This window comes from Molothrus aeneus, chromosome 2, assembly GCF_037042795.1.
Source record: "Molothrus aeneus isolate 106 chromosome 2, BPBGC_Maene_1.0, whole genome shotgun sequence".
Lineage (NCBI taxonomy): Eukaryota > Metazoa > Chordata > Aves > Passeriformes > Icteridae > Molothrus > Molothrus aeneus.
In genome coordinates, this window is record NC_089647.1 from 77554230 (window position 1) to 77578581 (window position 24352).

General features: G+C 39.2%; 1 protein-coding gene across 1 annotated transcript in view; it reads left to right on the forward strand.

Annotated features, from left to right (window-relative positions):
* Positions 1–18034, forward strand: part of UBAC2 (UBA domain containing 2) — an 88094-nt gene extending 70060 nt beyond the window's left edge. The window contains exons 7-9 of the mRNA XM_066545138.1: positions 340–585; positions 13764–13883; positions 17160–18034. Of these exons, the coding sequence (XP_066401235.1) occupies positions 340–585; positions 13764–13883; positions 17160–17267 (474 nt within the window). The 3' untranslated portion in view covers positions 17268–18034. The remainder of the gene's footprint in view (positions 1–339; positions 586–13763; positions 13884–17159) is intronic.
* Positions 18035–24352: the final 6318 nt, after the last annotated feature.

Genomic DNA, 24352 nt, shown 5'->3' on the forward strand with positions numbered 1-24352 from the left:
TTTACTAGAAATTAAACTTTTATTTTAATTTTGACCAGTTTTAGAAAGGGTCATTTGGCTTGGGCTGAAATTCCAAAACAAACAAAAAGCCCCTTGCAACTTTATGAGTCACAGGCAATGCACCACACAGATTTTAAAAAGCAATTTGTAGTTGTAGGGAAGTAAAGAAATCCCCTGTTTGTTCTCTGATTCTTGACTGGGAACTGTGAGTAAATACAGTAAAAGCACTTAAAAAACCAGAAAGACCCAACTGTTACCTGCAGCCAAATTCAAAGTAAATGTGGTGTACTTCAGTTTTTTGGTTTTCAGGGTTTTTTTAACATTTTGTTTTTATTTTAGATTTCTGGGATTTGCTACAATAGCAGTATGTTAAAAGTTCATCGAATTCTTTGTGTACCCAGATGGGTAGCAAAGATATTTTCATGGACTCTTGAACCAGTCTTCTCATCTGCGGAGCCAACGAATGAAGTTCGAGTGGGAATGGGAGCCACAGTTGACATCCAGAGGCAGCAGAGAATGGAGTTACTGGATCGTCAAATCATGATGTCTCAGGTTGCCCAAATGAGGCGGCAGAGACAACAGCAGGTATTGCTATACATTCTTTAAGGATTGTATTGTTAGAAGAAATACATTTTTTTGGTTCATAGATTTTGCATTCTTCCTGTTTCCTAAAATTATTTTTTAATTTTTTTCCATCAGTCTTTCATACACTGTTGTACTGCTGATAGCCATTTAAGTGGTTTGTATAGCTTTGTATGTTAAAACTGCTTCACAAGATGGGAGCAGGATGTCAGACAATCTTGTGGGGATATCAGTACTCCTGGCATTCTGTCACAAAAAGTGAGGCTGAAAGGTAAAGTGATTGCTTCTTGGTGGTCTTTAGTGAAAGCCATTGTGTAAAGTTAGAAAGTCAAAATGCTCCTTACTCTTTTGAGTATCTGTCTGGTCAGCAGCCTTTTCAGAAAGGCTGAAAATTTTCTATGAAATTCCTTTTTTTGTAGGTATATAGGTTGTTTCTTAAGGGCAGAAATTAAAATCTCTAACTTACAGAGGTAAACCACCAGTGACTCTCTGTTTGCCATGTTTAATCCTCTTGGTTTAATCCTCTGTCCCTATTGAAGAGAATAGCAGATTCTTTTTATTTTCTCTGTTTTATACAAACTAACAAATCCAGATATTCTCAGTCTTTGTGTTGTAGGGCAGCAAAACAAGGCAGGTGGTGTCTCAATTCCTGTATCTTAGATATGTTCACTGTCTTCACTGAGTTTTCTTTGCCTGAAACACAGCTCTGTACTGATACACAAGTGCTTTTTGTGTTGGGAGTAGTGCAGTGCAAACAGATATAGCTGTGTTACCCTTAATGCATTCCCAGAATTAGAGGTGTAATGGCATAAAGCTTTGGCCTGCAGCTGGAGTATGAATCTTTGTTTCCAGTCCCTGATAACATTTTTCGGTTTTTCTTATTTCCTTAACATTTCAATATGATGAAATTATTTCTCAAGCAGAAACTTCTAATCTATTTTTCTCCATTCCTATTAGAACACTGATCAGTTTTAACATAAGAACTGAACTAGAAATTACTCAATTCTTGAATGTTGCCATTGTAATAGAAAATGAATTGAAACTGTATGTTGGACTACAAACAGCTGTGAGGATTGCAGCCGGGTTTCTTCAGATGTGAGAAAGAATACACTTCCAGTTATGAAGGACAGTCTTTCTAATATCTCTTTAATTACAAAAAGTGGTAAATAAGTTCAGAATGGTAAATGATAAAAGAACTGTTGATAACGTTTTCTTCTCATCTTGTCCTTTCCCTAGGCTATGAACAATGAAAGTGAAAATTGTCTTTTCATGTTTGACTTCAAATAGAATTCTTTAAAAAGGTGGAGGGGTTTGACTAAAATGCAGGAACACTGTTTGAACATCAGTAAGATGCTTCCCTTTACAAGTTGCTGAAACACTTTCAAGTTACCTTCATGTTTAGCCTTTAACTTGAGCACAGCATTTATTTAACTGGTGCTAATCTGTGAAACCCGTGATCAGAAGGCCATAGGATCAATGTATGAATGTTCCATAGAGGCTCTGCAGAAAAGGTGTGTCATGAAAGCTTTTGACCCACCTGGTGTTTTTTAATGACTCATTCACAGAATTTACTGGTCATCAGCTAAATCGGAAAAAGCATCACTCACAAATGTTGCTGTGCAGTGGAATAATGAAAAACAGACTATTTTCAATCTCAAAATAATATTTGAAAAGTTGAAAACCATTTTCTGGATTGGTGTACTTGGGCAATTCTTTTACCTTTAGAAATTTGGCAAGGTGTAATTTGAAGACAATGGAGTGGAAGAGATCATGCTAGAGATGAAAAGAATTTAGATGATAATTTTACCTGTGGGAGTGAAGCTATAAAGAATGCAGCTCAGTTTCTTAGATAGTTTTTTTGTGAAATTGAAAATAATGAAAGCTGTGAAGTACATGTCAGTCATCAAAACAGACTTTGAATTATATTCTGGTAAATGTTGTGTGGATTTCTGAAGTCTCAATATGCTGTCTGTAGGTAGTGTGCCATAGGTGAGATAAATTAACATTTTCTCTCACACTTTCTGCTTTGCTTGGTGAGGGAAGTGAACTTTTAACTTTCTTCTCTATGCCATAGTGCAAGAATTTTGTTCAGCTGCCCCTTGAGAAGGTGCTCTGCTCATTCTTCCCGCTCCTTTACTCTTCAGTTCGTCTGTTTGAGAAATGAGACAATGCAGTTTCCCAGGATGTTGGTAGCATTATGGAAGGAGAAGATCAGTGCTTCTAATGGGGCTCCATTGTCTGGGCAACGTTGGCAGACTCTCATAAGGGAGGCCCTTCTCTTAAATAGATGCTTTTTGTAGTAAGTTTATTCTTAGAGTCCTTACAAGAAATTCTGAAGAACATGAGCCTGACAGGTTATGTAAACAAACATTAAAAAGTTTAAATAAAAAAAAGGGGGGGGGCAGGGGGAGGGAAGAAACTCGGGGGAAAGCCTTTCTCAAAAGTTGTTTGTAGTATACCTCTATGATACTGAGATGTAAATAATTTTATCTTTTTTTTTTCCCCATTGTTCACTAAACCCTTTTATCCAAAGCAGAATTCACTTTGGATGCTTTCTACAAAAAAGAAAAAGCAAGGAACAATCACCCCAGAATTTATTTGCTTGCAATTCTTTGAGCTTTACCTTTTCCTTTTCCAGTCTTTTTCTAGCTGAAGTCTCCTGGTCTGGAGGAACCAGGAAGCATGGAACTGTGTGTGTGAGTGCTGGGCTGTCAAACACCCTTGAATTCAATGAGTGGATTGAGTGTGTGGTAGAATTTGAAAATAAACCCACCAAGTTCATTACTTGATGTACCTTATTTTAGCTCTTAAATATTCTGAGGGCACTGTGTCTGAATTTGTTGCTAGAAGCTGTTATGTTGATAGTTTCTCAGGGGAGTGTGGTTAAATGGTGACTGGTTTTGTGTTGGTTTCTAGTTGCTGTGGATACAGCCCTTAAACACATGGTAGTGTTCATTTAGAAAACTTTCTAGATCTTTTTAGATCTTGTGTTCTTTATTTGCTCCTGTGGATATTGCTGAGAAATTACAATCTTGTCCCAAATGAATTACATAGCATCATCTGCATTCACCTTTAAAAGCAGTAGAATAAAATGTGTGCTATATGTATTCATTCCCTGAAAATACCAGCTTGCCATTTTGTTGCTGCTGCTTTTTAAACTTTGCTTTCGTAGTTATTGTCTTTCACACTCTTTTGTCTATCCTATTTTGCAAATAGTTTGTCGTGTTTTTCTTTTTTTCCCATTTCTGATTTTCTGTTCCCCTTCATGTCACTGTCACATTTTCATTCCCCACTGTGCCATTTTCCTCCTACATTTTTGTCACCTCTTCACCTTCATCTCTCTTGTTTCCCATACTTTGTATTTACTCCTATATAAAATGCTTCTTCACCTTGGGGGAAGTTCTCTCCTGTCATGTCTGTAATCAGAAATGATTACCACCAGTAATCATTTGCTATTTTATCCTTTTGCTACTGTAATATTGATAAAAGTTGGTCTTCCTCTCCTGATGTTTCTATTTCTAGATCTCTTTTATTTCTTAGTATTTTTCTAAAAAGTTTATCTTTTTTGTAACCCAAATAAAACCCCAGTGGGAAAAGGGAAGCAACTGCAGCATCTGTGCACCAGTGTGAGTATCAAGGCGTCAACTTGACTTTCACTTCCCATTGAGAACGTGGAGGGAGGCTGGCAGAGAACCAAATTGTGCATAGATAGGGAAGATTCCATGCCTAGGTGGTATTGGCTACTCTGATGTCACTACAGACTGTGATGTGGAAGTGGTGGAAGGTTGCAAAAAGGTGGGGAGCACCTTGTGTTGGCATTAAGTGTAACTCCTTGGAGCACTCCTTGCTGTGCCCATTTGAGATGGGCAGCATATCAGCCTCAGTCCCTTCATCTTTGAAGAATGGGTTTTGTATCTGCTGAACATGTATCTGAGCATTTTAGCTGAACATGTTAAGGACATCATATTACCTTCTTTGTGGATTCTCTTAAGTGTCTTGTATCACTTAAAAGCTTCTCCAGGTTGCTCCTGACTGTAACAAGCCTGCAGCCATATATATATATGAAAATCTTCATTTCATTACCTCTCTATCCACCCTGTTGGCCACTTCAAGCTTACACTGTCTTTTCCCTCCTGTATTCTTGTTCTTCTCTTCCAGCTGCCATTAATTTTCACTGAGGCCAGAATCTCTTAAGATTGATACCACATGGTATCTCATATGTATATCTCATCTTCATCATATATGAGATTCTGCTGCTTGCAAAGACCAGACTTCTATAACAAAGGGACTTCCTCTTATTGTTTGTTCATTAGATGTCTTTCTCCTAGGACACAGAAGAGATGTTCTGTGGGTAGGCACACTGAGTATCTTTATTATTATGGGGAGCCTCATATCCTGAACAATTTGCAAGTTTTAGATTTTGTCAACTAAGGACTGTGTGTCTAGATTGGTAATTTACCTTCTGGTTATATCTAAGCAATAAACTCCCAACCTTGGAAAAAAATAGATTAATGGAGCAAAGGTTTTCCTGGCTCAAGAGTTCTTCCTCAGGAATGTTATACTCATTCAGGAGGGTAGAAAAGAAATCCCCCAGTGAATATACTCGTAGACAGTCCAATTCTGCTTTTTCAAAGTGAAGAGCTAGACCCAAGCTTATTTTTTAGCTCTTCTATTGGTACTGAGGTGGCACTTCAATGAAGTTTTCTTGAATCACTTCACAAGTTTGAGTACCAGCAAGAAGCCCTTCCAACAGATATTTTGAACCATGAAGACCTTCTACAACCTTTATACATTGCCAAGTCAACAAAACCCCTTGTTGTCACAGCCAGGACTTCAGATGGAAGCAGCTTTTCCATTTTGTTCCACAAATGTATGTATGTATCATTGTCAGGAAGAAAACTACCAGACTGCTTTAAGCTGAATAAATGCTTCACCCTGAATAAATGGGTGAGACTTTCAGCCAAGTGTCACACCAAGTCTTTTCTCTAATTTAGTTTCCATTCCAATCAGTCTGTGTTACTAAGGCTTCTTTGGGATTTTGTGACATATTTGAATAGAAACTGCCTTTAGCAACACTTGCATAAACTCCAAAGACAGTGATATGTAGGGTACCAATAGGATAAAAAAGCTTTTATGCCTAGACTCCAGGGAAATGTGTGCACAGGATTTGACGTCATATTTTTTAAGAATTCTGTTAACCAGTGAGTGATTTACAGATTCATTTCAGCCCATGAATGATGCTTGTATGCTGCAACAGTAATCACTGTGGCTAAATTTAGACTCAGTATTCCATCACTCTTCCCTTCCTCTGCATGCCAATGTACACATGTGGACACACTTTGAAATAACAGACAGCTTCCAGTTTTGTAGGGAGAACAATATCTTTTCCTTCAGACCTGTGTGTCTTAAATTCATCCTTTGCTTTTTTTGTGCTCTTCTGGCATTTTTCAAGCCTTGGTTATTCTCTGTAGTTGTTTAAAACTATTTTCTTTGTGTTGAAAATAAACTTGTATTTATATCAAGAGTGTATGGGGTGTAAAAACTGCATATGCTGCTGATGTTGGCATGCCTGAACTCTGGTTTTTAATAGTTTCATTTCAGTAATGTATTTGCAGCAACTGATAACCCACTGCTATCTAGACATTCTGGATTATTTTGCTGTATGACTTCTTTCATGGATTCTAGGTGTGAAATTAAAAATGTTGAATTTCCTGTTGAATTTTCAGGTAATGAACAATTCATGACTATTTCCTCGACAGACTACCACAGAAACTTCAGATTTCTGTCTTTTTTATGGAAGTTGGCAATTCCACAAGCTGACAGAACTAGAGCCAGCAGACACTAGTACAACTAGAATAAGCTGAGTGTGTCTCATTAACAGCCAGCTGTCACAATCACAAGACTGAGTTTCTCTATCTCCTACTCATTGGTAGCACTCTGCTCATATATTGAACAATCCTTTTTTCTTTTGGACTGGAATGATGAAATTCTCTTTCCTTTTGACTCAGCTTTTGAGCTATAGCCTTTGAATTTGGTTTAATATTTGTAATCAGCTTTCCTAGAGAAGCAGTGATTGGACAACTTCATAAAGCAAAACACTGTTTTATTTCAAAACAAAGAAATTGTTTGGGAAATAGAATATTTTTATTCTCCTATGTGATTGGTCTATATTCCTTTCCTCTGGCAATTTAACTAGAGGCAATTTCTTATAAAGTGCTTATGAAATAACAAATTGCTCCAGACATTTCCAGAGTATTTAATTCACTGCTGTTGAATCAAGTTCTGTTTACAGAAGGCAGGGGTTTTTTAGGTGTACCTGTCCCTTCATTTCTAATGAACATGGTGCAAATAAGGCATCTGTTTTGGGGGCAGTTGGTTATTGGATTCCAGGTCTGCTTCTATTGTCCTTCCAATCTGCACTTAGAGAGTCTTGATGGCCAATTTCTTCTTCCAGAGTGCCATTTTCCATAGTATGTAGTAAAAAAGAAGCCTGTGGTTCAGATAGTACATGGTCCTCCTTAATATATAGGATTTGTGATTTGAACTCTGATACTTACACATGACAGCTGTGAGCTGGTTCCACCCTTGTTCCTTAATGTGCTGCTGTGGTGGCTTAAGCCCAGCCAGCAAGCAAGCACCACACAGCCACTCTCACCTCCCTCTGCCACCCTGGTGGAGTGAATCAAAACTAGGGTGAGATAAGAACAGTGTAATAATTGAAAAAAAGTAAAATATAGTAGTAGTAATAATAATAAAAATAATAAAATTTTTAAAACCCACAAATATGTGATGCACAATACAATTGCTCACCACTGGCTGACAGAGGCCAAACTCCATTCCCTAAACTGGATCAGCCCTCCTTTTGGTTAACTCACACAGTTGTATATCCTGGGCATGGTATTCTGTGGTGTGAAATGTCCTTTTGTCCAGTTCAGTTCACCTGTCCCAGCTATGCAACCTTCCAGCCTTTTTTTGAGTACCTCCTCACTGGCAGAGCATGAGACACACAAAAAATAGTCCTTTACTTAAGATAAATACAGCTTAGCAAACCCCCTTATATCAGTGTAGTACCAACATTATACTGAATCCAAAACACAGCACTACCAGCTGCTGAGAAGAAATGAACTCTATCCCAGCTGAAATCAGGACAGATACCTTAAGAGGTGCTACAGGTGCAAGTCAAGTGTTGACACCTTGAATATTGACTTTGAGATATTAATAAATGGAAGCTAATCCTATTTGCAGCCTAAGACAGAACTTGAACCTTCACATCCCAGAATGGGATGCTGATCTGTTCTTTTCCCTATGTCATCACAGACTAGTCTTTTATATACTAAGGGATGTGCTTCTGTAGTATTTTGAAAGATTTAGGTTTGAGTTTCCTTTGTGCCAAGAGTTTGTTATCTCAGCTTGTCAAATCAAAACAATTTTAGAACTCTGATTTCTCACTTTGGTTCCAGTCTCTTCTTATTCCTTATTACTCTTTGAAAAGTTTTTTGCATAGAAGGTGAGTGAAGAATTATCTATCTAATCATTATGCTTCAATACCAGTTCAGTGTCACAAGTCCAGATCCAAAGAGCCATGGGGTAAGGATTAAAACTGACTGTTTTATGCAAAATATCTAATACAGAGCTAAAGTTATTTCCCCAAGTACAGACTCTGTGCTCATGCTGGTGGACCTGCCTTCAGCAGCTGGAATACTGGAACCTCCCAGTGCATGAAATCCCTTCCATTGTCTCTCAGGCAGCTTCAGAAGCCAGATTAAGGTGTTCCTTCTAGATTTCAAAGGAAATAGCTGATCAGGCTTCAGAAAAGACCACATGTGGATTTCTGAACTTGTGTGACATATGAGCTCCTCAGGGACAATGCAGGCATCAAAGTTCAGGATGCAGAAACTAAGAACTGGAAACAGAGCCTTTTGGCTGAATAGACTTGTCTGTTGGATAAATTTCCAGGAAATTAGAATATCATTAGAAATTGCTGGAGTGCTTTACTTCGTGAAAAATTCTTTCTGTCGTTAAGAACAATGCTTACAACATTAATACTGTTATGTCTCTACCCCCTTTTAAAAGAGGGAAGTTATTAAAGTAAGAGGAAAAAAAACACCAAAAAAAGTCTCCCCAAACAACCAAAAAACAGAAGAGTTTTATCATCACAAAAAGAGACAGGCCAGACCTTGAGTAAGTGTACTGTAAATTTCACCATTTTTCTCTCTTATGCAATGTTTAGGGCAGCAGACATCATGTCATCCAAGGCTATGCTTTTTTTTGTTTGTTTATTTATATCATCAGTATATGGACTTTGGAGTCAATACATGGTTGAAAAATTTATGCCAGAAAAGCAAGTCAGTGTTTCTTGTTTTCAGTAAATTTTGTTACGAAGCTTTATATGAGAAAAAAATAAGACAGTATTTATGTCTTTATCAAGTAAAGGTTTCTATACAGAGTGGAATATTTTACAAATGTAACTTTAAAAGGTGAAATGCAAAGCAATTTCCTTTTTCTTTTTTCTTACTGTAGTTATTATGTTAAGAACAGGACATATTAGGAGGTACTTCCTGTTTGTGCAAGTAGATGGCAAGTTGGCATTAACCATGTACAGGAGATAACATTATCAAAATATCTTAACCACGTGCATCACTTTCAAGAGGATTTTTAAAAAGCCTTTAATTTCTTTTGAAATTAATGTAAGTAAAATATGTGCATATCTGAAGGCTACATAACTAGATATTTGTCAATTGTCCATAATTCAACACTGTCATTTGTGAAGCTTTGGATAAGAAGTGCTTTTACAAAATATGCCATGGCAGGTGTGTATATGGGAAACAGGTTGAGCTGTTTTTCAAAACAGAGAAGAAGGAGATTATCTGAAAAGAAGTGGCATAGCTAGGTTTTAGCAGGCTGTACAGTCAGAGACATTTGCTAGTTCTAGATATTTCTTCCTTATTCTGCAGGAAAGGAGGATACGTCTTTCCTGTAAACAGAATTGTCCCAGGCACCATTAAAAGAAAGAAACAACAACCCAAATTTTAAAAAAGAAAAACAAAATCAAGGATGTGACTTCAGAAGGCTCAGCTTCTGTACGTAAAGCCTTGGCAGCTATCCAGGAGTAAATCATCAATATGGCATTTCCTTAAAACCTTCTCTGTAATGAAGAGCTGCTATTTTCCCCATTTCTTTAGTTCACTCCATTTGTAAATCTCATTCTTTGGTCATCTAAACTTACGATGAGTTTGTTGTCTTCCTGTAACAGAAGTTCCAACATCATCAGTGTTCTCCTAATCCATTTCCAATAGTGATTTATTAGAGATCAGTAAAATTACTTCCTTGGTATGTTTGTCTCCTATCAGGCAGTAACAAAGAACTTAAAATCAACTGATTCACCCAGTCTGTGCTGCTAAACAAAAGGAAACTTCTGACTTTTTCTAAAAAATTACAGCATAGAATTAAAGGGGGGAGAAAGTCTTACAGGCCTTTCTTAGGTTTGTCTTGTCACCCTTCTCATCAAATAATTAATGAAGCAGTACTTCTGTCAAATCTTTTTCCTGATGACATGTCAAAGACTAAGCTGGGAACAGAGATAAGGGCCCAGGCACCAAATTGTGCACAGCATTTTTATGAATCATGGTCTAGAATTTTTCAGTGCTCCACATTCTCTAGCAGAACACCTGTACTGGCTCCTCCCTGACACCAAAGATCAGGACCAAGAAAAATATTGCCTGAGATAATCTCAGTGCAAGATCTACCAAGTGTATCAGTTGTGGAATCTAGCTCTGAATGTAAGAGGCTTAAGGCATCCTCTTTACCTGGTCCTGGGTCATGTTAGGTCTCAGCCCCCAAACCATGTAGAGTTGAACTTAATTCTTTTTATAACAAACTGCCAACTGGAATCACATAAGAACTGCCTGGATTTCACTAAATGGATTAGACTGGCACACTGAAAGTGTTATCACTGAAAGTGCTGCTCAGGAAAGGAGCTCCCATAGTCGACCCTGGAGCATCCCCACTACTTAGTGTTTTGGAGCACTCCAGAGACCTCTGTTATCTGAGACAAGGCTTCTGTGGAGAGTGGGAAGATTGGTGTGAGCTCCTCTGTGCTGAGGGTGAAGTATGGTGTGAAATGCTTAAATACGGTTTGCTGATTTCCCGGGAGGAAATCTCAGATGTTTTAGAAGCATCATTTACATAGATTAATCAGACTGGATATCTTCATGTGAAATCTTCTTGACTTCTCATAAGTAAGTCTGGTGGCATAGTGTAAAACCACTGTGCTACAGAAATGATCATGAAATTATGAAGGGGAGGTCTGCAAAATAATTTCTGTAAGGCAAGAATGAATACTGGTTTGAAAATCTCCTTCTGTGCGTTTTTTAAACTGGAATTTGTGATATTGGGTGCTTGGTATGGCTCAATTTAAAACAGATCTTCATGTTTCTGCTGTGATAGTTAAGGTTGTCTGAAGGTCTTTGCAGTCACCATCCATACTGTAAATACATAGCCTTGATCTCTGTCTTCTGTGGATTTAAGACATTTGCTGCACTTCCCAGTTTTCCCTTACTTTTATGAGACTGACCACATTACCAGTCCCATAGTTCCTGCTGCAGTTCCTTGAATCCCTGCTCTTTTGAGCCTGACCTTGTGGATGTGTGTCATCTAATTAGAAGCAAGACTGTGAAGGGAAACAATTTTCTTTTAGTTAAGATAAATGATCCTAATGCACCCGGTTTTGGTGAAGTTTAAAAGAGTACACAGATTAGTCGTGCACCACTGTCGGGGTTAATCCTAACCATCAGTGTTCACATACCATTAAATGTTGGCTATTTTCCTCTCGTTAATATAGTTAAGAGCTGATACATTATGTTTACCACAGTTTTCAAAGGTAATTGAAATACTCAATTTTGATCTAATTGGTCTAGTCTGTTTTCTCTGGGAAGGGGTCTTCACGTGAAACTCTTTTGAATGCTTCAGTCAACATCTGTAATTTATTAAGGTATCTGCTGTAAACCTTCAAAACTAAATAGTTATATTTGTAAGGAAATGGCAGTTCTTACTGAAAAGAATGAATACTGTGTATGTTAATGCAAACTATATTGTAAGCTTAAGGTAAGGAAGTAGACGAGTCTGTAGTGTTAGGTGAGAGAGCACAGGACAGAGAGGATGCAAAACCAAACTGGAAGAGGCAGCTCAGAGCACTGCTGGAAAGGTATATTTATTTTGGTCTTCAGATACACTGAGATAAAGGTAAATTATTGTATATTGTAGATTTTGTATTTGATATACATTATTGTGTATGACTTATGGTGCCTCAAAGGGATGTGTCATAGTCCTTGTTAGTATTTTTACCAATTCAGTGTGAATGACTTGTGGTAGCATTGCTTTCTCCTCAAGTCATCTCTAAATAGTAAAAACAGGTAAAGCAGCATTAGTGCAGTGCTCTCACTGAACTGTAGAGCTTAGTAGACTCTGAGAAATTCAAAGTTCAAAGTTCAAACTCAACGTAATTCTTCGTTATGGGAAATTATATGCGGGGAAGTACAGGAGGCGATTCCCCAAGACCATGAGGTAGTGCAGTAGTGTCAGTCGAAGATCTGATCCCTCTTTCTCCTTAGGCTTATGCTCCAAAACAGTTCTCCTTTTTACTACACTGTGCTGTTTGACTAACATGAGACTTCCACAGAATCCTTTGATCAAAACCTCATGAATGTTAAGCAAATATTTTATACAGTAGGGGAAATGTAGACACATACTTTTAAAATTCAAATTCACTAAGAGTGGGATCTATGTCTTGAAAATGGGTGATGGCTTCTGGCTATTTCACATCTTCACAGGGAAAAATGTACTCTGGTATAGAAGGGACTAGAATATTTCTCAAGCTGATGTTTCAAGTCTCATGACTCTTCAAATGCTTTTTTTAAGTGTGCCATTGTACTGCCCCCTGTGGTGTCTGGGCTGGTTGGGTCTCCTCTGGACAGAACGGAAGGAAACAAAGGAAAGGGCAGGAATGCTAAATATTTTTTTGTGAGCACATTTAGCTGTTGTTGATCTGATTGAGCAGAGGGTATTTAATGCTCTAAGGATACATAAAGGCAGGAAGAGCTCTCTGAGAGAAGAAAAGAAAAAGCTCTTGTAAGAGGAAGGCCTTCTGAGAAACAACGTTATAGAACTAAAATAGAGCAACTGGAGGAAGGAAGGCCGTGTCCTATATATACAGAAAGGGAGGGGGATCTTCTCCATAGTAACAGGGAGAGCAGGGGAGGAGGGAAAGGACAACACAGACTGACAGACTGCAAAAGATGTTTCAACTATAGAAAAGAGAGATTGGGGTTTGCTGTTACCTGCTTATGGGATCTATGGGCTTTGAAATCCCTTCAAAAATGTCTGTTTAAGCTAAAGAAATGAAGATTAATTATTTCTGGACAATTATAAAGCTTGTATTTTAGTATTTCTTCTTTATGTTCCAAATATCTTGCTATTTCAAGAGTTGAAGTTTGGTTGTTAAGAGGAAGTTTCAGTTCTGTGATTTGCACCATACCTATGTTACTGTTGTGTATTTGCGTTATTACTATGTAGTTACAAGATGTTTTGGCACTGGTACATGGCCAGGTTTTGCAACAATATTTCATACACAGAAGTTAGGTAAATGTGGTCACTGCAAGTCACACCAGTGTCACAGGAGTAGTCACTTGCATGGAAGTCCCAGGTGTCCTGAAGGTTGGGTTTATTGTTTCCTGATGTAATTTTACTGATGCACTGAGAAGCCCCTTTTGCTTTTTTCCCTTACTTATTTCTTGTACTCTTTTTCCCTCATTAACTTCAGCAGCAATTTTGTAAAGTACTTGCAGGACCTGCTGTTGCCCCTCTTGCCAGGACAACCCCTGTTAGTAAAGACAGCTGTCTTTCAGCCTCAGAAACCTAGCACTGTACTAAACCAGATCTATCCCAATGGATCTGAAACATCCCTTCCTCCTTCTTTTCCTTAGTTTGCAGTGATTACTTCAATTAACAAGTAAAGAAGTAACCAGTCCAGTTTTTGCTTCACAGGAGACTACAGCAGTTCTTGTTCTTTAAAATAAAGTACTTTATTTAAACATCTGCTTTGATATAATGTGGTACAGATGATCTTTTTGTTTAAAACATTTGTAGTTCTTTTTGCAAAGACTGACAGTAGTGTCTGCTTTCAGGGTGGGATGATTAACTGGAATAGACTGTTTCCTCCTCTACGTCATAGACATAATGCAAATTATCAAGATCACCCATCTGAACAAGGCATGCCTCCACCTACTGAGGTTTCTGAAGAGCAGGTAAACACTTTCTATTTTAAAAATGGCATTTTAAATGGTTAGGAATTAATCTCTACTAATTTTCTATCATCTGTTTACACAGTTTCTCTAATGGTTTCTATAGCAGCAAAAATGAGCATATAAGGTAATGGTTGCAATACAGAGACAGCATATCATCATTACTATCCAAACCAGAGTTACAGAGCTACTTGGGAGTTTCTAGTTTTATGTGTTACTGCTTGTATTTTGTATTTAAAGATGTTGATGGTTTCAGTAGTGGAAACTATTCAAATCTGATAAAATAAATGTTTCAAAGAAGAATGAAAAATAAATTTCATTATTTGTCATGTAGAAATCATCTTTGCTGAAGTCCCCAGCTTAAGTTTCCAATTCAGTAATTTTGAGGTTTTTTTAAATAAAAATGTTATGCAAAACACACTTGGGCTAAAACTTGGATGTTTCCCTCAATAATGTGGTCGACTCATTCCTTATACTGATGCCACATACAAGACTGTGTCCTTTCTATTAAGTATAGATTTACACTTCTAGACTTTTTTCTGATCATTTTTTTCTCAAAAGAGATGATTATTTACTCAGAAATTTAAGAATTTAAGATTAGTGTTATTCCTGCATTCAGAATTTATTGCATGCAGTAAGTTCTCCAGGTTGTAGCCTATCTGCAGTTAGCTGCAGTTTTTTATAGTTTATTTTATAGTTTAAGGTCTCTGCTGCCCTTGAACAAGATTACGTTTCTTTTCCTTTTTCATAAGGAGATAAGTCAACACTTGGTAGCAGCAATGTCATTTTTAGTTTAATCTGAGCTTCTCCCAAACAGAAGTCTTTTCTATGATCTGATTTCTATCTTTGGATGTTAGATTGTGTTCAAAATGTTCAAAAGTTTTTACTGCACTTTTGACTGCAAACCTAGAAAGGGGAAAAAAACCAACAACAGCAACAAAAACTCCCAAAAAACCAACAAAACCCCAACTAACAACGACAACAACAAAGAAAATAATAATAAAAACCCACACGAAAAAGCACGTTCTGAGACAAAGCCCAGAAACTTCGTTTTGGCTGTCCTGAAGGTCTACTCAGTGCCAGTATGGGATGGACCAAAAGATTTCCCTGCTGGGTTGGCTTGCTCCTTTAATTACTGGCAAATTCCGCTTATGGGGACTTCTATTTTTGGGCCAAAATTAATTAAATAGTTGCCAGTCTGGATTCTTACCCAAGGCCCAGATTTATGAAAGCAATATGCACTTATATTTTCTGATGCATTGAGGATGTAGTGCTCACTTGATTGCTGTCATTTGCAAGGCTCTCTGGTTACCCTGCAAAGAAGAAGTCATTAAAGCACCTTTGGTTTTTCAAGACTGTACTAATAATGACACAAGTTGTCTTAAAATGGCAGAAATGCAAGGGTTTCATCTGCTCATCACATTAAAGTTTGTGAGCATTTGCAATTCTTGTGGTGCAAAAATCTCTGCATTTCTTGTGGAGTTTCAGCACCTTTAGTTACTGTTGCCAGTTATACACTGTTTCCTGGACCTAGATTCCTTTCCTGTGGTTAAAATGTGCTCAGATGAAAGGAGGATTTTTTTATTCCCTGTGGTATTTGATGAATATTTCTGCAAATAGGAACGTTGCAAATTCCATCCATCATTTCTTAAAGTTAGAATTCATGGCAACTGCAATTAAAGCTTTACTTTCTGAAGTGTGTTTCTGTGGTTAGCTTTTATTCCTCTGCCTGCCCTTTTTCTCATAAAAAAAACCACGACCTTAGATGAAAAATAAGAGTTACAGGTTACAAAATTGAGTTTGGACTTAAATTGTTGCTGCAGAATTGTTGAAAGTAACAATTCATTTCTCTCTCTATGAGAAGTTGAAAAAACGTGGTGGTGGATTGTAAGGTTGATGTTCTGACATCCAAGGTAGCTGTTCTCAAATGTGTTGTGGGGGTGTATTTATATTAAGAAAAGGAGGACCTGCGCCTCTGGGCAAACTTGGCACTTGTATATTTCTCAGGAAGTCACCAAAGCAGAGATGACTAAAAATACTGAAAGTTCTGGAGGTGTCCTAGAGGAAAGAAAAGCTGCTTTTTTGGTGGCAACTTTCTTTTAAAAATACTTTCAGTGCTAGTGCTGCACATTGGTCTTGCACCCTGGGAAAATTCCTCTTGAGATGTGTACAGCCTCCTCTGCGTTCCTGCTTCACTCTGCTGCTGCAGGCTTGCTGCAGGCAGAAGAGGAGGAGTAGCAGTAGCTCTCTGACAGCTTCTGTAGCCCAGGACTTCCAGGTTCAGAGTTGTGGTGTCTGGTCATAAGACCCTTTGAAGCAGGAATAGGAATGCTTTATGCTGCCAGCAGCCACAGTTACTTTTACATGCCATTCCCTGCCCTCCCACACCTTTTTTCCACTTCTGGAAGATTAATTAAAAAGTGAATGAGTTATATTGTGACTTTAAGTCATACCAAAGTGAGACTTTTAGATTTTAAATGTAATTTAAATTAGTATTTAACCATATATTAAATTTGGATTGTCTTTTTACATGTGGTGCTTTAAATATCTGTTAACACAGAGCACAAAGGTTAGGTGTCAAGTATGTGATATTATAAAGAGGGCTGGTCAAGTGGTTATTGATTTAACAAAATCACTATCTTAATGTGCCTTTTTCCATGTTTTTCTTCTGTCAGATGTTACTGATTTTTGCTTTGCAGAAGTTTTTGGCAAAAAAATTGCTTTTTTCAGTATATGTAGAAGCCCTCCGAGAATTTTCCTAAACCCAATCTAAGTATTCTTCCTCTACTTTTTTTTAATAAACTTTAAGGTTTATTAAAAAAAATCCAACACCTGAAATGAATAGTTTTGAGGGGTTTTTTTATGCTCTCTGGAGAAGTAGATCTTTTCAAGGAAGAGAGCTGAAGATTTATTCTGGATAGGTTTTCTCATCTGCTCTATAATTTTGTGTTTTGGTCAGTGTTGGTTTCTTGAGATCCTGTTCTTGTTGAGAGCAGCAAGCCCCCAGGTCAGACTGTAATTATCATATGTGGTACCAGGGTTTGGATTTTACTCTTCTTTCAAAACTGGACCAGCCAGGAAAATGCAGGTGTGGCATTTTCTGCAATCAGCTTTGAATTAAATGGTAGAAAGCAGTCATCTCTGGCAAGGTTTTGAAGCACGCTGTCCCTGATAGATATTTGATCAGTGGAAAAGTAATTTCTGACATTATTGACTAATGTGCACACAGTGTGAACAAAACTCTGGTTTTAAAGTGGTGTTACTTCATTTCTTTTCCAGGTCGCACGACTTATGGAAATGGGGTTTTCCAGAGGAGATGCTCTAGAAGCTCTGAGGGCTTCAAATAATGACTTAAATGTAGCCACTAATTTTCTACTGCAGCACTGATGGTTTTGTGTGTGAAGGAGCTTCAACCGATGGGTTTCTTCCTGCCTGGGAGAGGATCAAAGCCACCTGCTGGGCAGACTCACCAAGGTCAGCCTGCAAGAGCAAGAGAGACACAGCTCCACGTGACAGGTGACTCAGAGCCATGTTAAGAAATGATGTGAACTGTTCCCAAGCCTTTGGATCACTTGGTGGTTTCTAGTCTGGTTATCCTTTTCAAATTAACTTTAGTTTCTACTTGTTACTGGATATAACCTAAATTTATTTTTAAATAAAATAGTTGGGTTTTTTCTTGTAAATCTTTGTTAGATGTTATCAGACTTAATGACTAGGAAAAAAAAGCTCCAACAACTACAACAACTAGATTTACCTGTCAAGAAAATCATATTTTCTTCATTTACAAGTCTAATTTCTCTAGCTTAAATGCTATTTTACAGAACTTGATTTTTTATTACAGTAATAAGAGGTTTGAAGATCACTTAATTTTCAACTCAATAAAGGGTTATGGGACTATTATGTCATTCTTTGCAAAGTTTTGTTAATGCCTGTAATATTTTATTTCTCAAATTTCTTTTTGAATAAAAGTTGTCATTCAGCACATCATAGACAGATAGGGTGAGAGAATATTCATGTGTGTATGGTGAGCTATGGCAAGTGACCACTGTAAATTTGAATTTTTACAAACAGAGTGAATTGCTGTTCAAATACGGGTCATGAAGACACTCACTGGAAGCAATAAAGGTGAATTGAATGATGCAATAAGATCAGAACTGGAATGATGTGAATGACTTCCATGGCTAACTCAGAGATGACTTCTGGAACAGTGGATGGATACAGTGTCCTATGTGCTGCTTTCAATTTTTGCAGCTGGCTATATACTGTCTTAAAAGGAAATTACAAAAGAGCTAACTTTTCTACATAAAAATCTAGTTTTCTAGTGTCAGAGATGAGGATGGCCCTGCATTTGCTGAATCCTCACTGTCTGGTCAACTTTGTGTTGACCACTGGAGCATTAACATTAGGAGTGATCCAGGCTGGCACAGGAGGCAACAGGACAGAAGTGCCAAGTTTGTGCCATGCTGGGTTTGAAGCTTAGATTGATTCCTGAATCAGCTTGCTGGGCTTGACTCTCAGAAGTGCTCAGTATTAGCACCTTAGGAGTTGCAGGAGGTGGGGTGCAGAGAGGGGAACATCTCTATAAAAGCAATCTGAAGGAATGCAGGATTCCAGAGTGCAACTCCATGAACCAATCTACACGTGTATCTTAAACATTTCATGTATGTTTCTGTCCATACTTGTGTGTGTGTGTGCAGCATGTGCATATGTGTCTGCTTATATACACACAGGCATGTATACATTTAGAATAAGGCATAGGGCATAAGAAGTGTAACAGAGGCAATAACAGGTGCATAGGGGATGTTTTGGAAATCCACATGAACACTGCATACCACAGCACAGATCTTTGCAGTCTCACTTGGCCTCACTTGGAAAACATATCAGGAAATTGCAGGACAAGATTTAGGGGGAGAGAGAGATACTTCTCTTTCCTTTTTTACTTGAGTGATAAAACTGAATAAAGTCCTTTGGGCATACAAGTCGTTATCTAGAAATTGCATCAAATTTGTGCAGCTTTCAGTACATGATATAATTTTTAATTAAGTCAGTGTTCTGTATGTATTTCTTTGGTATTTCGCAGTGGGTTAAGTAAGGGGGGTTTGGAATGACAGTGTTTTTTCTTGGGCTTTGATCAATCTCCTTCAGGGTTTAGCTTGTTTCTGTGATCATATTATTTAGGGAGGGCCTGCTTTTTAAAAAAGGTTGAAAGGTTTTGTTTGTGTGAAGCTGAAGCTCTGTGTGTGTAGACCACAGACACTTCTTTGGCCAGGGAACTCTGGAAACCTGCTGTCTTGGAAAGCAAAGCATACATGTAAGAAAAAGAAGTCCTACCATAATCTGTATATGCAGACTACTTAAATGTTTTGAAACAAGTACAGGTTTTTATTTTGAACCATACTGATTCTTCCTTCACAAATATTTTATCCAAAAATAGCAATAAAGACTGGTAAATTAATTCATAAGTCAGATTTTGTCTGTAGGAAATGAAATACCTATCCCAGAGTAAATAAACATGTCCTTTTCAGACATTGCCCTGCTGTAGGGACAAGCAAAAAGAGTATTCCTTGGAATTTTAAAACATGTTGAGTGGCATATGGGGTATGTAAGTGGATATTCTCCAAGTCTAAATCCTTTCTCACTGTTGCCTGTACAGGGGTATTCAAATGCCATGGTTGCTTGGAAAATTCCATTTTGCTGGGCCTTCTGCAAAACATGGTTAAACCTAAGGGGTAAAATGCAGGTCTTGGTGATGTCAGTTGAATACTCCAGTTGATTGTGAGAAAAGTTTGTGTTCAAAATGCTTCCAGGGTTGTGATTTCCAATTAAAAAAAAAAAAGAAGTGGTAAAAGAAGGGTCTGAGACGCTGTTGAAAACAGTTCCTGTTTCATGCAAGAACCATAGAAGAAAGATTCACACATTAGAGCTGGAAAACAACTCAGTTTCCATTTGATGGTGAAATTTTCATGAACCGTTTCTGGGAATGTGGGGAGCGTGTTCTTCACAGCCTACGCTGGGTTTGTCTGATACAGTTTTGAATGTCTCATCACACAGTTTCTAATCTCTGTGTGACACAAGTCATATTTTTTGGCACCATGAAAAAGGCAGAATACTTTTCTACGTATTGGATTTCAAGTCTCTAGAAAATTCATTCTAGTTCTAGTAAAGCCAAGATTTGATATTTTGAAATAAAAGTAGTTGCTGCTGTTAAAATTTCCCTAGTAGACAGGGAATATCATCTTGTGAGACAGCACTGGAGTAATTTACTGGGGGACTTTCCTAAATGGTTACATAACACTTTGAAACACACCCACAGTGAGGTTGATACCTGTGTAAATCTACCTGATAAGCCACCAGGCTCAGGTTCTCAAGCCTTAACTTTTTGCCAAGATGGAGATTGATTTGTCTCAAGACCTACCAAAACCATTTTTCTCCCTCAAAACAAGCATTAAAGGCTGCCTGTTACTGAGAGAGCACAGGGACTGTTGCAGCTGGTTCACACACCAGCCTGTGCTGTCTAGCACTTGCCAGTGCCTTTTGGAATATGTGGTGGAGAAAAGATCTTGTTATTTTTGTCTGGAACAGAAGAACAAGCCAGAAAAACTTACTGCAAGGCACTGGGCAAAGGGCAACATTTCTGGCTCTCCTGTTTGTATGTATATGCATATCTATGATTATATATATGCATATATGTGTGTATGCATGTGTATATATACAGGGAGTGGGTCAGAATATTTATGTATTGGTTAAATTAATTTAAGTGGAGCTAAGAGTTTGTTAAAAGAAAATTAAAAGTCTGTATTCAAAGACCCCCCTCTCTCAAACGTGTGTATTTGGCGCATCTGTGCAGTTGCAAAGGCACCAAGCTTTGGAAACACCTCCAACTACAACTCCCATGCAAGGAGGGGAACTGCATCTGTTTGAGGATAAATAAATGCACAGCATTCATTTGAACTGATAGGAGGGTTTGATAGAAAATTGCAATGAAATTCTTGTGTGTTCTTACACAAGAAAAACCTGCGTGAGATCATCTTTCTTTAACTGTGTGGCCACAGTAATCAGTATTTTATATAAATGAGCAAATGAACTGCTTTACTAGGAGAGTCACATGAACACACAAACACTGTATGTGTTTATTTATATATATATATATATAATGTGTATGCATTTACTTAAAAAATACTAGTTTAATTTTTAGTAGGATTACATTCCTCTTGTTTCCATATGTAAAGGGATTCTTTCACCACAGAAAGTGGACTCTCAAGCTCAAAGAGGGTGTGTGCTTCCAACAGTGTTTGGTGCAAATATGAGGTGAGACACCAGCGGTGGGAGCAGAGGAATGTTGGAGCTGGACAAACGGGTGTGACTGTTGAGAATCTCAACACATTGGGAGTTCAGCTGTCATCTTTGTTTTCCAAAGGAGAGTTTTAAGAGGAAGGAGAATTTAGTTTGACTCATACCTGTTTGTAGGAGGCTGTTTCTACACCTGAATGGATGCAATGGAGAAAGCAGAAATATAGATCAAAAATGAGTGAAAAATTGCAGGATCCAACCTTTTGACTGAGCATAGGTAGGGACCATAAGTGTCATGTAAGATTAGTAAAGGAAAGGAGAGAGATGAGGCAGGTGAGAACTGAGCAAAGAGAGAGAGTTTAGGAAAGAGGAGCAATGGAGAACTGAGGACAGAGTGAAGAGAGAACACTGTCCCTTTTCTCTGCTGAGAGAAAAGGGACAGAGTGTTGCATTGCACTTAGTTCAGTTTTAAAAGAATTACCAGGATGTCATGTGGAAAATAAAAATATGCAAGTTTTGTGGCTAATCTCGTACTGAAAACCCACTCTTTTTTTTTTTTTAGGGGTGTCTGATAGAAGAATCCTCACATTTTATTTGGTCAGTTTTGCAGGAGGTGGTACATGTGGCAAGTGAGAAAGCAGTGTAATCCCAGCAGCTGGGCAGTGCAGCAAACCCTGGAGCCAGTCGTATGTGAGAATGCAGATGGTTCTGGCTTCCAAAGCAGGTAGTCCTGCCAACCTGACTTCTCCTGGCACCTCTCCATCCCAGCTGTGGAGAGACCTCCTCCAAAAAGGACACAGCTCCTCGCAGGTCCTGCAGCTTTTCCCATGGAAGGTGATTTATAATTCCCTGTCCCACGAGGGCACAGCATCTGTGTAAGGGAAGTGGATTGAGAGCTAGTGCTTGCCCCTCACTGCTTCTGGGCATTTGCCTGGGGGCAGGGCAGAGGCACAGGTGCACCTCTAGGAGAAAACAGTTGCCCACATCTCCTGGCCTGATCAATCACACTAGGGCTTGTTACTTGGCCATGAGAAGCTTTTATTTTTAGTAGATTTGTGCGTAATTACATCACAATATTTTACTGGCTTACAAAGATGGCTTGTAGATATTATGTATAACATGCAATAGTTTCAGTTCAGGACAACTTAAAGCACAGACTGAAGAGGTGTGTAAATTGGGAACCACGGCTAAGGGAAAAAAGCTGTTCTGTTTGAGCTCTCTCCAGCGCCCCTGCCAAGGGCAGAGACACCTTTCACTAGACCAGGTTGCTCAAAGCTCCATCAAACCCAGCCCTTGAACACTTCAGGCATGGGTTATCCACAGCTTCTCTTGGCAACCTGTTCCAGTGTCTCACCACCCCCATGTAAAGAACTTTGTCTTAATATCTCATCTGAACCTGCCCTCTTTTTGAAGACATTCCCCCTTGTCCTGTCATTAGAGGCTCTTGTCAAAACAGGCCCTTGTCAAAAGTCCCTCTCCAGCTGCCTTGGAAGCTTTAGCTACTTAGATTTTCAGTGCTCTAAGGTATCCCTGAATCCTTCTCCAGGCTGAACAATCCCAAGGCTCTCATCCTGTCATCAAAGGAGAGGTGCTCCACAACCTGGATTATCTTGGTGGCCCTCTTCTGGACTCCAACAGGTCCATGTTGTTCCTGTTCTGGGGACCCCAGATGCAGTATTCCAGGTGGGATTGCACCTAAGTTAAATATAGGGACAAAATCATCTAATTTGACCTGCTGGTCATGCTGCTTTTGATGCAGCCCAGGATATTCTTCTAATGCAGACAGCATATTCTATATCCTATATCTGTGTGTGTATTATCTATTGTTGTGTGTGTGTCCACAAAGGGTACTCTCTGCCCTCAGATAAAAGTGCAGTCTTCTCTTAGAAGACAGTACAGCACCAATGGGCTGCAGAAAAGCAGGAATTACCTGTGTACTGTGCAGGTACACCTCTGCACGGAACGCCTTCGATCCCCGTGTGCTGCCGGGTGCCTCCCGCAGCCGCCACCAGCGCCCGGCTCACGAACGGCGCCGCATCCCTGCGCGGCCCAGACGCGTGGGGGAAGCACAGCCCCGTCTGTCACCGTCTGCTTAAACCCGTGGGCGTATTTCTAACACCGAGCAAAGGTTCCGACTGACTCCCTCTTTTGGAGGGAACAGGCGCTGCTGCTCTAGCCCGGAGGCACGGTCGGGGCTTCCTCCGCCACGGGTACCCCCAGCCGGGGGAGCCGGGGCACGGCAGGAGCAGCGGCCGGGCGGAGCCCGTGGAGGGTTGTTTTAAAAGACAGGCAGGTGCTGCACTTGTGGACATGGTTTAGCGGTGGCCTTGGCAGTGCTGGGTTAATGGCTGGTCCCAATGATCTCAGAGGTCTTTTCCAACCTAAATGAGATTCTGTGCTAATGCGTTTTTGTGATTCCAAGGCATCGCTGGTGGGTCTGAGTGTGGCAGCACTGGGCTAGCAGCGTACAGCAAGAACCATGCAAGGAGCTTGGACTGAACAGGTGAACAGCAAAGGGTAGGAAAATGTTACTGTGCCTCTAGACAAAATGCTATGGACAAAATATGTATGGTTTCTCTTCAGTTTTAGAGAAATGCTCCTTTTGCAAGCAGACAGGGAGCACCCATAGGTGGGTAGCTAGTCTGGGCAATAGAGGGTTCTTTAGAGTCCTTCTATGCCCCGATTCCTCTTGACCCACTCTGCCCAAGTCCTTTCCTTCTCCATCTCATGGATGTTCCCTCAGCTCCAGCTAGTTGCCTGCTGTCCCCAGATTGGTACTTTCAAAAGCAAAGTAGCCGAGGCTGGTGTCCATCCAGAGGAGGAAGGCCGGATCCCTCCTGTATTGTGCATCACTACACCCAACTCTTCAGCTGTTTCCTACTCCAAAGGCTCCTCCTTGGTGGCAAGAGGTGGAGGTGCCTTTCTTAATAAAGTACTTCTGAGAAAAGCAGAGTCCAATAAGGAGCAAACGAGGCTATGTTTATACTCCACCTTCTCCTGAGAAGGCTTGGTCATAGATTGGCTTCTTCTCAGCTGTGGGCTGCAGCTTGGCAAAACATCTCAATGTCTTGACCTCAAGTAGGAGGGTTGGCCAGTGCTCTGGTGCTCACATGGAAACCAACAACTACGAACCACTGGCAGCCCCCAACACAGTCCTGTGGAATTTGTGTTACAAAGATGGC